Genomic DNA, 18446 nt, shown 5'->3' on the forward strand with positions numbered 1-18446 from the left:
GGTATGTGGCTTGGTCTACACCAGGAGAGTAGGTCAGGTTTAGGTGACTTAAATTGAATTTCTAAGCAATCAGACCACACCACAGGGTCTGTTCTGCCAACTTTAAGGGCTCCTAAGGTTGACTTGCGTACTTCTGTTTTTCATGAGGAGTAGTGCCACATTTGACCTTGCATGGTTGACCTTAGGCTAGTACAGGTGGAGCACTGTGATACTGGACATTCTTGGCCTTGTGGAGGTGCTCCACAGTGCTGAGAGCTTTATGAAGATGTGCAGGTAGGAGCAACTCTCCTTCCCCAGAAACATTGTTTTTCCAAGGGCCCCAGGTGTTACTGGTACAACGCCTACCACAGATTGCACCCAATTGCCTCAGCCCACTTGTAGCATGATTAAAAACCAAAACACACCAGAGGTGCCCTGCCCACCATCAGGATCCAACTGCGAAATGTTCTGTGAGGAAGGGATGAGATCCAACATTACAAAAAGGTCCTGACTGCTGGAGAGCTCAGGTGCTCCATTCACCTAGAATCATAGAATCATTGAATCTTAGGGCTGGAAGGAACCTCAGGAGGTCACCTAGTCCAGACCCCTGCTTCAAGCAGGATCAACCCCCCACAAAGTCGTGCCAGCCAGGACTTTGTCAAGCCGAGTCTTAAAAACCTTGAGGGATGGAGAATCCACCACCTCTCTAGGCAACACATTCCAATGCCTCACCAATCTACTGGTGAAGCAGTTTTTCCTAATATTCAGCTTACACCTCTCCCTCTTCAACTTCAGAACATTACTCCTTCTTTTGCTATCTGACGCCATTGAGAACAGTTTCTCACCATCCTCTTTAGCGCTCCTCTTCAGGAAATTGAAGGCTGCTGTTAAATCACCCCTAAGTCTTCTCTTCTGTAAACTAAACAAGCCCAAATCTTTCAGCCTCTTCTCATGGGCCTTGTGCTCCAGCCTCTTAATCATTTTTGTTGCCCTCCACTGAACCTGCTCCAGCACATCCACATCCTTTTTATACTGGGGGGCCCAAAACTGGACACAGTATTCTAGATGTGGCTTCACCAGTGCTGAATAGAATGGAACAACCACTTCTCTAGATCTGCTCAAAATGGTCCTCCTAGTGCACCCTAGTATGCCGTTAGCCTTCTTGGCTACAAGGGTGCACTGTTTACTCAAATTCAGCCTTTCATCTACCATAACCCCTAGGTCCCTTTCCATCGTACTGCTGTTGAGCCAGTCAGTCCCCAGCCTATAACAGTGCTTGGGATTCTTCCGCCTCGGGTGCAGGACTGTACAAATCTCTTTGTTGAACTGCATCAGATTTCTTTTGGTCCAGTCTTCCAATTTATCCAGGTCACTCTGGAGTCTCTTTTTACCCTCCAACGTATATACTTCTCCCCCTAGTTTTGTGTCATCTGCAAATTTGCTGAGGGTGCAGTCCAGTCCCTCATCTGGGTCATAAATAAAGATGTTGAACAACACTGTCCCCACAACTGAGCCTTGGGGCACTCCACTTGAAACCGACCACAATCCAGATATTGAGCCATTGACAACTACCTGTCCGTCAAGCCAGCTTTCTATCCATCTTATAGTTCAAGGATCCAATCCATACTTCCTTAACTTATGGGCAAGAATGTTGTGGGAGACTGTATCAAAAGCTTTGCTTAAGTCAAGGTATATCATGTCCACTGACTTCCCCATGTCCACAGAGCCTGTTACCTCGTCATAGAAACTGATCAGATTGGTGAGGCAGGACTTGCCCTTTGTGAATCCATGTTGGCTTCTTTTGATCACTTCCCCCCTTCCAAGTGCTCCAAAATGGATTCCTTGAGGATCCCCTTCGTTATTTTCCCAAGGATTGAGGTAAGGCTGACTGGTCTATAGTTTCCTGGATTGTTCTTCTTTCCTTTTTTAAAGGTGGGCACTATGTTTGCCTTTTTCCAGTCATCCATGATCTCTTCCAATCTTCAATAATCTTCAAAGATAATAGCCAAAGGCTCGGCAATGACATCTGTCAATTCCCTCAGTACCCTTGGGTGCAGTAAATCCAGGGAATTCGCTCAGGGAATCGAAGTGTGCTCTTTAGAAATCAGGGGTCTGTATGTTACTGCTCACTCGTCTTCCTTTTGTCCAAATCCTGAAATCAACCATCTCATGGTCACTGCAGCCCAGGCTTCCACTTCTTCTATTTCTCATACTAGTTCTTCATTGTTCGTGAGTGGCGGGCAGTAGGCCAGTGCACAGAAGAGAATGAATGTGTTATAAATACAGTAAAACTCTGGTTTCCTGACATAAGTGGGACCAACTGATGGTCAGATACCTGAAAATGTTGGATATGTGGGGGGTGGGCGGGGCAGTCATAAGGGGAGCAAGATGGTTTGTGGGAGGGCTGCCTGGGCACCTTTTGAAATGATGGTGGCTGGCTTCCTGGGGCGAGCTGCCGGCTGCTATAGAGCGGTTTCCCTAGGACTGGTCCCAGGCCATAGTCACAGCAGGCCCCAGGCAGAGGAACCCCATTGGCTGGGGGCATGGAGCCCCAGTTGTCTCAGGTGGGAAGCCCCTGCTGACCATGAGGCACAGGCCTCAGCTGCCTTTGGTCGGCTCCCTAGCAATCAGCTGCTGCCAGCCCCAGGGCATGGAGCTACTGCTGGGCCAATGGTGCGGAGCTGCCACTGGCCCTGGGGTGAGGAGCCCTGGCTAGCTGGGCTAGGCTTCTGGATGCCACTGGCCACATAGCTACCAGTGGCTCCAGGGTGCAGAGCCTCAGTAAGCCACTGGCTGCTCCGGCGCCATCTCCCCCAGCCAACCTGGGCGGGGAGCTGCAGTTGGCCCCTGTGGGGCTACCAGCTGTTCAGGGTGGGCTGCCAGCTGTGTGGTACTGGGGAAGAGTATTCAACCCCCAGGTATCAAACATTCTTTCTCATCCCATACAGGCTCAGGTGGTGTCGGATAAAAAGGAGGGTTGGTTAACTGAGGGGTCAGATAAGCAGGGTTTGCCTACATTAATAGACCTACAATTAAAATACTATTCAAATACCTTAGTATTTTTGATACACATGTAATTTCATATTTAATACTTTAGAAGGAAAAAATATTGCCAGCATCAGGTTTTTTTCATAGAGTGCCTCTATTCACATCATGTGGAACACAGTTTGGGAAACACTGCCCTGTGTCGTTGTTACCTACACATACCATGACCACTGTCTTCTCTGCAGCAGTGAAGTCTTTTTGGATGTTTTGAGAGATGTGCAGTCTTCACACGCTCCAGGCTATTCACTATGTGGTTCTCCTGGGCAACAAAAATATGCCTTCTGGATTCGTAGTACCTGAATCCCCCATTACTGTTACCTGTCTTCTGCTAATAACTGGAGATCCCTCCCCTGAAGGGATATTGTCAAGAAAGAGGATACAGTGGCATCATCTGGAAGGAAGAGCACAACCACAACTAAGGGATTGTTTCTCTTTGCTCTAGTTCATGATTTTCCAAATGGGGGGGTGGGGCATGAAGAAATTCTGGGGGGATGTGAGGCAACCCAGACCTGTCATACCCCTGACCCCAACAAAGAGCCAGCCCTTGCTTCTGGCTCTCAGCTCTTGCCATTTCATGTGGCTTACCTGGTGCAGCCACCATAAAGAGCAGAGAGCTGGCAAAGGTGAGTGAGTGTGGGTTGGGGGAGGAGGTGGAGATTGGGGTTAGATGAGGGTCTGGTGTTTCCTGGATTTGGGGGAGGAGAGGGGCTCAGATGGGTGGCTCACGGGTGGCTGGGGTGGCTGGCCTGTAGCTCAGGTGTGCATCTCCTGGGCAGCTTGGGCGGCTCACCCTGGCAGCATTGGGACTCAGGCAGCTGGCCCTGGAAGCACCTGGGTTGGGGCAGGCGGCTTGGACATCTGGTGCCAGCACTGCTGGGACTCGGGCAGCTGGCCCCAGCAGCACGGGGCTTGGGCGGGTAGCTCGGGTGGTTGGCCCCAGGAGTGTGGGGGCTTGAGTGGCTGGCTCCGACAGTGCAGGGCTCAGATGGGCGGCTAGGGCAACTGGGCGGCTGGCCCCAGGAGTGTAGGGGCTTGGGTGGCGGGCCCCAGCAGCATGAGGGCTCAGGCAGGCAGCTAAGGCAGCTGGCCTGTGGCTGGCCCCGGTAGCATGGGGACTCGGGCAGACTGCTTGGGCAGCTAGCACTGGCAGTGAGGAAGCTTGGGTGGGTGGCTGGCCCCAGAAGTGCAGAGGCTTGAGCAGACAGCTTGAGAGGCTGGCCTCAGCAGTGCAGAATTCAGGCAGACAGGCAGCTAGCACAGGCCTCAGGCAGCTGGCCAGCTTGGGCTGCACCAGGCACTCACAAGATGGGGCCTTCAAATTGAATTTTTTGTTAAAAGCGGGGTTGGATTATGGTAAAGAAGAGGTGGGGGATGTAAGGGTTTCTCAAAAATCAGAAGGGGGGGTGACGATGAAAAGTTTGGGAACCACTGCTCTAGTTTGATAGTCTCCTTCTCCAAAATTTCATCTTCCTGAACAAAACAGAGGCCCTCAGGCTGGTGTGGGGGAGAACTCTACTGTGCATTGGAAACTCTTCCATATGTATATACCTCTTCGTTCCTCTAGTTTTGCTGCTCTGTCTCAAGAGCCCATAATTGGTCTCTGATGGCTATGAGCTTCTTGCACCAAAAGCACACAATTTTTCTGCACAGTAAACTAGATAGCCTCCAGTCTGCTACTGGACTTTAGGCTGCTTTATTTTTACTCTTTACAGAGGCTTTATGAGGAAGGGGAAGGGTTGTGTATGGGGTAATTTCAGTGAATACTTAATGTATATGGCTCTCTTAGTCCCTGCCTAAATTCCTTTGCAGAACTTCTGCTTGTTGCTCTTGTTCACTAATTCTTTTGCTTGTTTAGGAGGTGAGTTTTAAACCCCCTGTTCTCCGTGAGTAGCTTTGCCCCTTAGTTAAGCAATCTTAGAGAAATTATGCCAATGGTACCCTATAGCCCCATTCAGAAGCTCTCAGCCTTGCCTAGCAGACTGCAAAGCTCAAAACTCAGTTCCTCAGACAAATTATACTAAAACTTCAGTGAAGTAGGCATATGGCAAAGAGCAAGTACGTAACAAACACCCTTAGGATCTCCATGTGGAGAACTCTCTCACAAAATTCCCTTGCTTGCTGCTGCTTTTCGCTAGTTCCTCTGGTTGTTTAGAATATTATTTTTAACCCTCCTGTTCTCCCTAAGTAGTCCTGCCTCTTGACACGGATACTTCAGGGGTTTAGAGGTCAAACGATGGCATCTAGATCCCTATTAAAAGCATCAGATTCAGGTTGGTTAGAAGTAATTTTTTTTGAGTGCTTGCTCATTTTGTTGCCATGTAGATGTGTAGATGTACAGTTGTTGGAAGGTTTTTCCCTCTAGTGGTACCCGTGGACCAGCTCACCGCCAGGCTTAAACCTCCCCAACAGCCCTCCCCCAACTCCAGGACTTACTGTTGAGAAAGGAGCTGCAGGTGCTCCCGCTGCTTCCCTGGCAGCAGAGTGTGCATTCCTCTGGGGAAAAAAGCCCCCCTCCCCCAACTTATGTGGAATTCAGGTTACACAAGGATGCGTGGGAACGTAAACCTCCTGCAAATTGAGCGTCTACTGTAGTTAGTTAGTAGTTTTTAGTATAGTGTAGTGTTTGAAACCTTCCCCTTGTTAATTGATGATCCCTGCCCTGTTTCCTTCCTCCTGTCTGAGGCTGTGACATGCCTTTTTTCCAGTGCTTGAAACCATGTGGGCTTCATCAAAAACCTAAGCCGAAGGACAACCTGCACATCTGCTTCCAAAAGTGGATGGGGGAATCCCACCACGCTTATTAGTGCAAGATCTGCAGAGGATTCTGACCCAGCATTAACAAGGAGAGGATCACAAACTACAGCTGTTGCTGATGGAAGTACATCTGTGACTGCAGTCACAGTCAAGTCCCAAGAACCTGGCAAGGGGTGCTTCAGCATCAGTGCACAGCGCACTGTTTTTAGTCACTGAGGTTGTGGCATTGAGGAAGGGCTGTGGGGTCAGAGACCCTAAACACCATCAGCCCACAGCACAGAAGACTTCTATGAATGCAGAGCCTTGCCTCTAGATGAGTGGTCTTCCAGTGTCTTCCAGGGATATACTTTTGGATCATTGCCTATATCAAAGCATTTTATGATTCGACAAAGATACCTACACCGCGTGCTGATGGCACATTCTACAAGAGCACAGGCCACCTCAGTAGCATTTGTGGTCTATACATTTTGTCATACTCTCCAATGCTTTATGAAAATTGGCTTATGAATATGCATAACTCAAATATGCTTTAGACAAAATTTCATGTAACATATCAGTTTTAATGCTGCAGTCTACTGAATATGTATATCCTGTGTGTATGCAACTATATTCTTGTATTTGAAATTAGAAACATGAAGCATGGATCTGTTTATAGTTCTAAATGTGCTAATGAGGGCCATTATTGATGCTCTGAAGACTGAGTCGTTCAGTGATCAAATCAACAATTTGTCTGCGCCTATACTCGCATTCCTCTTTTGAAAGAGGCATGCAAATGAGGTAATCGAAAATGAAAATGGGGTACACCTATTTACACATTCTTATTTCAAAATAGCTTCTTTCGAAAGAAGAAAACTAGCATAGACACTGCTCTTTTGAAAGTAAACCCCATCTTCAAAAGAATATTGCTTCTCTTTTTTTAATGGGAAGGATTCTTTCCAACATGGGGTTTACTTTCAAAAGAGCAGTGTCTACGCTGGTTTTTGTCTTTCCAAAGAAGCTATTTCGAAATAAGAATATGAAAATGAGGCATCAGTTATGCAAATTTGTACCTCAGTTGCATTTTGATTTACCTCATTTGCATACCTCTTTCGAAAGAGGAATGCAAGTGTAGACACAGCCCTTAAGAATAGTCTTATTTGACCTATAAACCCAAACTGTGGCTGGCCCTAGAAGATATGTGGCTAGGCCACTTGATGCTGAGATCCATTTTGGATCTCGTGCTTTTGCATTCAAGGTGAGAAATGTTAGAGTGGAACACAGAGAATTCTCACCTGGTCAAAAGGGATATGGGATGGGAGGGGGAAGAACAAACAATATAGGCAGTTGCCAGACACCAGGGGACCCGCTTCTTACTGCCTTCTTCTGTTTATTTTAATTAAGTAACTTATTTGGTCTGACTGTTCTCACTTCCAAACATTAAACCCATTTTCATAGTTCAAATGGTTGTGGCAGCTCCTGTTAGCCAGAACCTGGGAACGGGCAATATAGGATAGGTCACTTGATGATTACTTGTTTTGTTCATTTCCTGGGAAGCACATGATATTGAGCACTAATGAACTATATGGACCTTTGATCTGATCCACTAGGTTTCTTCTCATGATCTTTTTAGTAGAGTTAAGTCATATTGTTAGCAACTGCACCTTTCACCCTTATCAACTCTGAAGCAGCCTTTGATGAAAATTGAAGGATGACAGGATATCACACACATGCAAGTACCGATGTCATCTTTGGTACCAATATCCACTGCATTGGTGGTTCTTAGTCCCCAACAAGTTAGCCAGGTACTGTGGCTCGGAGGCCATTGGAAGTAGTCACACTCTTCATCAGACTTGGAGGTTGATTTGTGTTACAGGAATGTCTTGGGTTCTAGCTCTCTTTCCTCTGACACTCGTTCATGTGTACACTGTATATGTTCATACAGGAGATAGATTTGGAGTTGGTAGAACTGTCTATGCACATTTGTGTCCTAATTTGGCCCAACTTTTATCTGTAGAGTATGCTCTCTACTTTGAGATTGGGCCTCCCTCTTTGTTAAAGTCTATTTTTTAAAACAAAATGCCCTGTATCTATCCTGGTTCTGACCATGTTATCTACTGCTGTTGAGGCAGTATATCCTTTAGCAGCTTGATTTATACAACTGCAACCTCAGGAACAACGAACACACTTTTTAGCAGCTCTCCCTGTCATTAAATACATCATCTTCATCCTCCAGAGAGCCTCTGGTTTTCAGCTCTTCAGGAATTTGAGATGATCATATGAGGAACTACTGAAGAAAGTGTCTAATTACAGGGACATAGAGTGAGAGTTAGTACAGAAGAAGCCACACAAATTGGGGAGCCATAATTGACTACCTGGCAAAATTCCTGGTCTGGAGCTGCTCAGGTCCTGAGGGTGCCAGACCAGGGAGGTTGAACCTGTTTTTCTTATCCATCAAAATGCCTTGCAATGGGAGCAAATCACCTGTCAAGAACTTAGCCAGCAACAGTGTCTGTCCAAATTCAGTTTGGTTCCTGGCCTAAACATCTGCCACACTCCCACTCCTGACAGAATAGTATTGCCTGTTAATAAAAATACATAGGAACCAAGAGTGGGCACTCTGGTGGATATCCTCTCCCTTACATTCCATTGCTATAAGGTTTATACACATGTATTAGGTTTCTTTGCAAGTGAAAATATTTTCTTCTGCCTGATCCTAATATCTTTGGTGGTTACAGTTAACGGTAAAACTCATCATGGCTGCATGTCATCTATTCTAAGAACAAATACTCAAAGTTGGACTTCCTTAGTCATAAACATTTTTAAGTATCAAGAATTCAAATTGGTGCAGCCAATTTTCAAACACTTTTGGCAAGTTATGATTTTCCTAACTGGGACATGATGTCCAGGCTCCTGGATAAAGTGCTGGAGGAGGCCAAGGAGAAGTTCCAGGCAATTGAGTGTTGTATAGTGGCAAGAACATACTTCTGAGCAGGTCTACGTGTAGCTGACCCAGCAGTGAATGTGATGACAATGGTGTTGATTGTGCATTGTTCTTCAGAGTTTGCAATCCTTTGGCATATCTGTGGAAGTCCAGTAAACAATTCAGGACCTGCTGTTTGAGGGGTATAACCACTTCTCTGCGGGACGGGGAAATTAGTAAGGCTCTTAATTCTATTACGGTTTCTAAGATGCTCCCAGTTTTGGGAATCTGTCAGCTCCAACAGGAAACAATGTCGTCATTAATATCAGAGAAGCATATTTGGAGAATGGCTGATACAGAATGGTTTAATGATGAACCTGACTGAATGGCTCATGAGACAACCAGACCAGGCTCGAAGACATAAGTCATGGAAAGAGATCTCTTTGAGCTTCCACCTTTGTTTAAATAGCCGTGTATGTCCAAGACATTGTTTTGGCTCTTTGGTTGAGGCAGCATATCAAACCATTTGAATCTTCCATATGCTATTCTTTGTTGGAAACAGGTTATCTTATTTCTGCAGTGCTTGAACCATCACTGTAAAAGACAGTTCATTCTGAGCACTGTGTGACTGTGTCACAATCTGCAGTTTTCCTTTATCCCTTTTACTCACAACTCTTTCCAGTTCCTTTTTGGAGACCAGTCTCATGAGGTTGTTCTTCAGCACGATACTTCTTTGTTCTTCTTTAGATGGGCTTTATAGATTCAGAGTTAAAGGTGTTCACATGACTGTATCACTGTCCAGTATTAATCAGTGTTAAGCAAGATATGAGCTTTGGTATATGGACACCTCAGCCTGCTTAATATCATAGCAACATTCCAGTAAATTCATGCAAAAGGTTAGAAGTTGTATTGGTTAAAATGCACAAAAGAAAAGGAATAAAGGAAATGCGAAATGCACTGAAAATGAGATTGCATTTTGCAGAACAAATGTAATGAAAAGCTTTCACGTTCTTTTTAAAGAAGGTTAATATTGGTCAGTTTATTACTCTTGCAAACAGTCTGGGGTGTGAGAAGAATTAGTTCTGTTCAGTTCTGAGGCAGGAGTGATTCACTTACTTGATTTAGATGGAACAGCTACGTGGGGTGTGTGCGGCGAGTGGGGAGAAAAAGTGATAATGATGGGAACAATACAGCTTTTGTTCATGTTCTCAGGATAATAGTATGGCTGATCAGTCATGGATGGATGCTTTAGGTTGGCAGGTTGGTCACAACAGCTGTTGCACTGGTCCCAGGCTCTCTCTTCTGGACAGGAACATAATTTGATGATAATTGAACTTGACTGAATGGTTCTATATCTCTTCATCAGTGGTCCACTTCAGGCCAAGCAGAGCTGGCTGGGATGTCTCATCGCTCCATGCTAATGCCAGGCAGGGCAGTTCATTGCAGGATCAGATGAAAATCTGAGAGAGGTGAGAACAAGTATTAGAGGATGGAAGAGAAAGACAGAGCATGTATCAGCTTAGTGTCTTCACTAGTGCGTCAATGATTGACTGACAGTCCATGACCTCTGCGACTTTTGCAGAAACCAGCAGAGTTGATCCCAGGGCCAACCGCTCTGGCTGTTGCTGGGGCAGTCTTAGGCTGCTGTGCCACCTGGTCCCTAAACAAGCATTAGCAGTGGTTCTGGGCCTCATGACCTCACCCGCGTCTGCTGAAGCACTAGTGTAAGTCCTGGCTATGTGCCACTGCCCCCAACCCCGCCTAGAGCAACATGGCACCTCTGGAGTGCCCCCCCTCCAGGCATCCCTGGCACCCAGAGCTCCCCATATTTCCAGTATTTGAAGAGCAGTCACTTGGTTTTCTCTTCTTGTGTTCACCAAACATTACATATCTCAGTAGATTCCAAGGATTGATCTTGGGAAAGGCGATTCTAGAATACCTTTGCAGATACTCTCTAAATAGTGCCTCTGTCATTAACTGCTTTGGTGTCACCTAACATGGAATGGACACTGCAATCTCTTGCAAAAGAAGGAAAGGCTACTTGTGTGCTTTGTAACTATTATTCTTAAAGGTGTGTTGCGTGTGCCACTTCCCTGATTTACCCTCAATGCTTCAGAGTTCAGATCACTTTAGATACCAGTGTTTAAAGAACCAAAGGGTGGTTGAGGTTCTTCTTTCTTTTATACTCTCACCTGGAAGCATAAGCAGATGCTGCGTACCATTTAGGGGAAAGTATTTGTCTTCGGTCATGCACAAAGCTAAATGGATGTAGATATGTGCCACATTTTTCAAAGTTCAGCAGTTTCAGAATAGGTAAGTAACTGTATATATGTATCTGCAGGCAGATTTGCCCAGTGTGGCTCGGGTCCTTAACTCAGTTAACATTTTTAAATAAAAATATACATGCTTTATTTAAATAATTGTATTTTTTCAAAAGTACACAGCTATTTTTATTGTTAATTTTATTTCAGATTTCTTGAAAAAAGATTAACATTTGCCCATTTAATTTTTTTTAGTAATTTTAAAATGAGCATTCGTGTATCTTTTTTTTCATCCTTATAAACTCTTATTCAGTATGTTATTGTAGTTTTCAAACCTTAAGCATTAATTTACCTGTGCCAAAAGAAAGCATTATTCCACCTTTCATGTTGTCAAGTATCAGAGGGGTAGCTGTGTTAGTCTGGATCTGTAGCAGCAACGAACGGTCCTGTGGCACCTTATAGACTAACAGAAAAGTTTAGAGCATGAGCTTTCGTGAGTTAACTCTGAAGAAGTTAACATCTGAAGAAGTGAGTTAACTCACGAAAGCTCATGCTCTAAACTTTTCTGTTAGTTTATAAGGTGCCACAGGACCCTTCATTGCTATTCCACCGTTCTGTATCTCTTTTCTGTAGAGGTTAAAAAGCAGTCCTGTTCCAGGTTCATCCTATTTTTTTTGGCTCATATGATTTGGTCTCTTTCAATATTTGTTATGTTAGTTTTGAGGACTGTACTTGATTTTATGGTTGTCTCTTTTATACTTGGTTTTATGAGAAGCATTCCCATTCCAGGCATATCCTGCTTTTCTGAAACAATCCAACTTTAAGTTATGATAAGAGGAAGCAGTATATGGAATTTGATGATCCTAGCTCTTACTGTTACTTAATCAAAACAGATAAACCTCTTTAAAATATATGGTACATATAAAATAAATACACATATTCGTATGTAATGGCACCTTTCATACTGAAAGATCCAAAATAACATTGAAACCTATGTCTGAGGTATGAATAATTGTGCAGCCACCTCCATACTGGTGCCCAACTATATGCCTGCCTTATGATAACTTTGCATTAGGACACAAGGATGCAAGTAACAGATAAGTCCTATATTTTGAAGCTCTCCTGAAAGATCCTTGCCACCCTTTGTATACTACATTCCGTACGTATCCTTCAGTTAATTTCCCTTAGACAATGAGTTACTGAGGGTATATCTGGATAGCAAAAACCTGTGACTGGCCCATACCAGCTGACTAAAGCTTGTGGGGCTTGGGCTGTGGGGCTATTTCATGGCTTGTGTAGATGGGATGGGAGGGTCCCTCATCTTGGGCTTCAACCCAAGCTCAGAAGTCTACACATCATTGAAAGAGACATTTTACCCAGGTTAGCTGGCATTTACCCCTTGTGGGTTTTTCTTTTCTGTGTGAACATATCCTAAGTTGGTCCCTTCAAAATATAAACCTTGGCTTCCAGAAATTTAGGCTTCCAGAAATTTCAAATGTGCTTCTAGACCACTTATCTTCTGTGGTTCAGCATAGGTTAATAAATTAGTTCAACATAGGTTAATAAATTAGTTCACTGTTTCCCTTGCCCATCTATAAGTAGGCAATATTAGTAGCTGAAGTGTCTAAACTTCAGTGATCCATGTAGTCCTTAATATATAGACTAGTGAATTCTCTGTGTAGAATATTGGACACTCTGCTCATTATTTATCATCTTTTTTGCTTTGCTGTTTTCTCTGCCATTTTTGTCTTGTCTTTTTTGTACAGAGAAAACTCCAGAGTATTCATGCTTTGCCTTACTACCTGTGGACACAGCTTGTAGTAGTCAAGATTGCATGATTCTGACCAATTGAATTTTATTCCTGGCTTTCTAAGGAAAGGTAGCTTAGTTCACTGCAGTACTTCTGAGTGTGAGTAGTACTGGTTATCCTGAGGAGACATGCTGAAAAGGTGCCTTAAGGGGACGGGAATACTTTTGATGAGAAACATGGTAGCGTTGCTGATAAAGCAGAGGCTAGATTTAGGATAGATAGATTTGCTACACATAACTGTTTGGAATAGGAATGCTGTTATGAGTAATACATGTAACCTTAAGGAATGCTGTATAAATTCATAAACTTTACCTCCTAGGAATTGCAGAATGCGAATCTGTAGTTGAGGTGCTGATTTAAAAAAAAAGGTGGGGAAAGGTCTGACATTTGTTGTCATTTACACTTGCATGTGGCAGATACAATAATCATATATGAAATATGTGCAGCTAGGTACTTTTTCTGGTTTCAGTCTAGTAGATATGGTCAATGCTCTGTATTATATCCGATTTCAGCCCAAGTTCCCCTTTATGTTAATAATTGTAATTTATAATATTACTTATAAAGAATTCTAAACTTCAGAATTTTATACAGTGAGAAAGCAATTGCAATAAATATTCTGGGAGGCACCTCACACCTCCCCTGTATTCCGTCTGGGGAGGCACACCCCACAGGTTAAGAACCCCTGCCATAGAATGTGGTTTGCATGAGTGTTAATAAGGATTATATGTATAAAGCTGTAGGGCAATGAGTGTGAAATAAAGAAACTGTTAACAAAATATCCTGAGGATGGACTGGAGAAATGATTATTTGTGGCTTGCGGACACAGAGTTTAATGTATGTAACTGGCTTGAATTTGGCTTGGTTGGTAATAGCTGAGAAGTCGTCATCGTTTGACAGCTGATGAGTGGCTTATGTGAAACAAGTAAATGTTTCAATCCAAAAATTACTAATGGACTGGTTCTACATAATAAAAACTGTCATCAAAATTGGTATTTTTTAGTACCTTTCTTGGCACTCAAGCAGAGAAATTAGTCAGTCTCCTGAACAGACGTGGAGATAGCTCATTCAAAGAGTTATCTGCAGAAGAGAGTTCAGGGAAATTACTGTAAGAGGGGCAGGAGAAAGTTTGTATCGTCTCTCCTTGCGTTCTAATTGTTGTGTAGATAAGGAGAACATTCCTCCGGGGTGTAAATCTTTCCTAAGCATCACATTTAATTTAAAACATACAATCCTAATAGTGTGTTTTATTGATTGAATTTTATTGTTTACATTCTGCTTTTTGTAGCTGCTAATCATTTGATTTAATATTTCAATTAAACCAAAAATTACTATAAAAAGCAAATAATTAGGATAACGCTCTCAAAGAATGTTACAGATGTTTTATAGTTACAAAATATTTACTTTCATCCATAAATACACTTATTTTATTTTTAAAAGTAACTATTAGTCTATCCTTATATAAGAAAACATTTATTGCTTTAGTTTTCTATAAATATGCTTTACTGTGTGTGAATGCACTGCTCTCAAACACCTTTGGTGGCGTTTTGTCTTGTGGAATTTTTATATGTATTTGAGATTTCTTTTGTTTGTTTCTGATTTTAGCTTGAACACTCCACCTGGAACAAAAATTAAGCTGTCAGGAATTGTTGAAGTGAAAAATGGATTTTTGCTTTTGGATGACAGTAACACTGTAGTTCTCGGCGGTGAAGTGGAGCATCTTATAGAAAAGTGGGAGTTACAAAGGGTGAGGTACCATCACTGTGAATGATTGTCTTACGTGAAGTTATTCATATACAACTTCAAGTTAAATTTTATTAATCAAATGTTAGTTTTTATAAGTCATACTATTCTAAATGCAAATATCTATAACTTTGATGCCCAAGTTATTGTTACGGGTAAAGCCAAATCACTTTAATTAAACAATATTTTATGTTGCAGTTCACGTGCTGCATGTGCAAAAATCAAAGCAAACCTTTTAGCAACAAATGATTCTTTTTTTTGCTCTGCAGAATTTTAAGCTTAAAATGTGGGTTAAAAGTTATATTGGCCGGCAAAATATTTTTAAGTGAATTGTTCTCGTCACTTGAAACAGGTATGTGGCCTGTTCCAATGTATTGAAGTGTGATGATGGTCATTAGGATTCTTGTGGGTTCTCTGACCAGTGCATGTAGGGTTTTCGCTTGCAGTAGATTTTACAATAAAAGTTTGCTGTTGCAGTCTGTAACACACCTTTATGAGCTAGTGGGAGAAAATTAAAATCTTTTTTACAATGGCCAGGGAAGTTGTTAGAATCCTACAAGCTATATCTATGTTTAAACAAAATTTTAGCTTATGCTTCAACAATAATAGCATAGAGCTGTAGTACTTGATGTAAACTGGAGGCATTGATAGCTTTTAAAGAAACCATAAAGACTTCAGATTTCATTCAACCCACTGTAATGTGGCCAAATTAGGAGAGCATATCAGTGAAGAAATGTTGCAGGCTGGGTGTTTCCTTCCCCTGTATAAATGTTAATTCAAAGCATTGGTGATTATTTCTAGAGCAGGAAATTGGAGTCTGTCAACTGACTTCTGTTCTATTCAGGGGCTGATTCAGATCGAAGCCCTTTGTTGGATGGATGTAGGGACCATTGAGTGATCTTAGTTCACTAAACTGGTTCAGAAAGTAGACCCGTTGCATAAGTCAGCCAATCCAATTGCATTTTATCCTGTAGATATGAATTTATGTGCTAGACATTATGGCTCACCACTGGCTTCATCTGACTAGAAGATATTTAGATTCTTGTCCCAATTTAGGTTATAATGGGGGGAAAAGTCAAAGAGCTCTCTCTCCGAAAGATAATTTTGGGGTACACAGCAAGCACACTTAAATTGAGAAAAATACCAGTTCATTAAAGTCTTCATTAAAATACATGAAAGGCTAACAGACATCAAAAAGCATAAGGTTATTAGAACATAATACAATTTTAGAACTCCTTCTTGTAACATGATTAAGATAATGAATTACTTAGTCTAGCATACTCACATCCCTTTTTGAAGACCTGATATTGTAAGATGTAGCATCAGCCTCTGCCCTGGCTTATCTGTTGAAGTTGGAAGTCTCAGCAAGTGGAGTGCTGAGTGCCTAACTTGTACTATAAAGCTAAGCTAATTGTTGGTAGAGGAGAAACTCACAGCATGTGTGTATTGGCAGCACACAGCAATAATAACAACTGAACTGCATTAGGTGACAATAAAATAAACCCAAACTAGCTGAAAAGCCTTGATATTTTATAGGGACTTTGCTTCTAGTCCAGCCTACCAGGCCCATATTTTATTTCCTCATCCTGAGGAATTTTCAAATACTTACTCTTAGATTAGTAGATTCTGAAGTTTATCACTACATATTAATGAAGATAATCTCATCCTTGAAACCATTACCTTTTGCCCTTCCAGAAGCTTCTTTGCCTTAATGTCTGTTTTGCATTACCAATTAGTTCTGGCACTGAATGAACTGGCTCAATGTAAGGTTCAGTTCTCCTAGCTGGTTCCCCAAAACTGAGGAGCAGAAAGCATTTTATTTTGGACACATGTCACTATACTGACTGACTTTGCAAATATACTTTAGCTATTCATACAGGGTACATACCTGCAGGTTTCTTGTGTTATAGTTTTAATACTGTGGATAATCATGAATAACTTTTAATGAATATATACTGTGGCTATATCTGTTGGTTATAGTAATTAATTAGTAGGAATCACTCAAGGAAAGCATGTTAGCAGGCAAGCAGCTTAACCTTATGAACTACAGTTCACGAACATTATTTTCAGAAGACCCTAGTTCTTGGCAAAGGTTGCAACCATAAAAAATACATCTTTGGTCTTATAATGGGAAGTATTTTTTTTAAAAAAAAACTTTTTGGATAAACTGAGTTTTAATGGATTTGATTTTGATTGATAAAAAATACAGATGAAGAAAACGTGTGCTAATGTGACTTTTGTGCTTCTGTAATTGCAAAATAATTGCTGAAGTCAATATAATATATAAACTACCTACGTATCCTTAAGCAATGCTACCTTCATAAAATAATCTCCTAATTGCTAAATCTAAATTGCATTATCTTATATTCTGTGTGTCTCCAAATCTGGTGTTACAAAGGAGAGAGAATTCCAAAGATAAGGGCTCTCAGATATATAGCTCCACTAATATTCTCAAAAACTCAGATCTGTGCCCCACAGCTAAATAATCTCATCTAATCGCCTGTCTCATCTGATTGTATTTATTAGAAGATAGGTTGAAAAAAGGTCTCTTGGGTACTGTGACTGGCCATTTCATTTCAGATTTAAATTTCATTTTAAATAATTTCAGGGTTTTAAAGTAGATTGAAATTCACCTGTGATGTCAGGTAGGTCTAGTACCTTGTAATTACCTTGAAATGTGAAAGCACAATAAGTTGTGTATGTCAATGCTATGTTAATCTTTTAGTTACAACTTCTTTCAGTATATATGGTACTGTTGATAAATTTTGTAGTCATTTGCTTGACTGCACTTTGTTTCATTGTGAAATATATTCAAGAGGGTATACAGCCAATGTCAGTCAGGATTATTATTACATCAGGGTAATCTGCTGGCAGGCTGCAAGACATTTTTTTCTGACATTGACTGTCTGCAAGCATGACCTGTGCAGCTTTCAGGCATTTGCCGTTTCTGGCCAGTGGGAGCCATGGAAGCTATTGTTCCCATTAGCGAGGAGTGATGAACCGTAGCCTCTGGTGGCCACTTTCTGCAGCTCCCCATTGGCTGAGAACAGTGAGCCACAGCCAGTCGGAGGTGGAGAGTGTCATGCCTGCAGACAGCCATGTCAGCAAAATTTTTTGCAGCTGGCCAGCAAGTTAGCCTGTGAGTTTCATGTTGTCCATGGACCACAGGTTGTGCACCACTGCTCTAAACCAATTATTATATTGCACAGGAAAAATGTGCTCTATCGTACCAATCTCTGGAAAGCTGTCTCTTACAGCACTGTTTTGGTCACCCTATGCAGAATGTGTGCTCACGTAGTTAACACTTTTTAGTGTCATGAAGATTTTTACAAGCTACATGTCTTTTTCCACGTTACTGAAATCCAGCCTATTGTCCCACCCACTCATCTAACTGTATCTCCTGTTCCCTCCTTTTTCCTTTTCTGGATACTAGCATTTCAGGTACAGGCCTGAGAAAGTACTTCTCTGACTAGTGCTAAGATATTAAATGAAAGTTTTTCATTTGATAAATGTCCTGTCTGCTTATGTGACATGGTTGCTTAAGCAAATGTAAGGTATTTTGGGCTACTTTGCGGAAGTGAGCAGGTTTGTGATTTAGTCCTGTTAGGCTATATCACTATTACAGTATTTAGGCTTAATGCTGTTGGTGCTTTATTTGTACATATATAATATATAAATATGGTTCAAATAGTATATATTATTATGAAGAGGTTTAAGCCTTCCAAAAGCTAGAGAGGAAGGTCACATCACCAAAGTCCTCTAAGAATGGATATAAGAGTACACGTATAAGAGTATAAGTGCATCCAAAATCCTAATTGCTCCTTTTCATTGGTAGCATGGAAACTGGCACCATTTACTCTGGCATTGAGGCAAGTACTATTGACTGGGCATTGAAGGGGTTACCTTCTATGTATGAAACACCTCGGCATTTCATGACCATCTCAGTGCTGACCAAGTT

General features: G+C 42.0%; 1 protein-coding gene across 5 annotated transcripts in view; it reads left to right on the forward strand.

The window, feature by feature from the left end:
* Positions 1–18446, forward strand: part of TDRD3 (tudor domain containing 3) — a 345653-nt gene that overhangs the window by 138042 nt on the left and 189165 nt on the right. For all 5 annotated transcript variants that reach the window (XM_074988725.1, XM_074988707.1, XM_074988715.1 and 2 more), the window contains one exon: positions 14351–14492. In XM_074988725.1, coding sequence (XP_074844826.1) covers positions 14351–14492 — 142 coding nt within the window. The remainder of the gene's footprint in view (positions 1–14350; positions 14493–18446) is intronic.

The sequence above is a fragment of the Carettochelys insculpta genome, chromosome 1 (genome assembly GCF_033958435.1).
Source record: "Carettochelys insculpta isolate YL-2023 chromosome 1, ASM3395843v1, whole genome shotgun sequence".
NCBI lineage: Eukaryota > Metazoa > Chordata > Testudines > Carettochelyidae > Carettochelys > Carettochelys insculpta.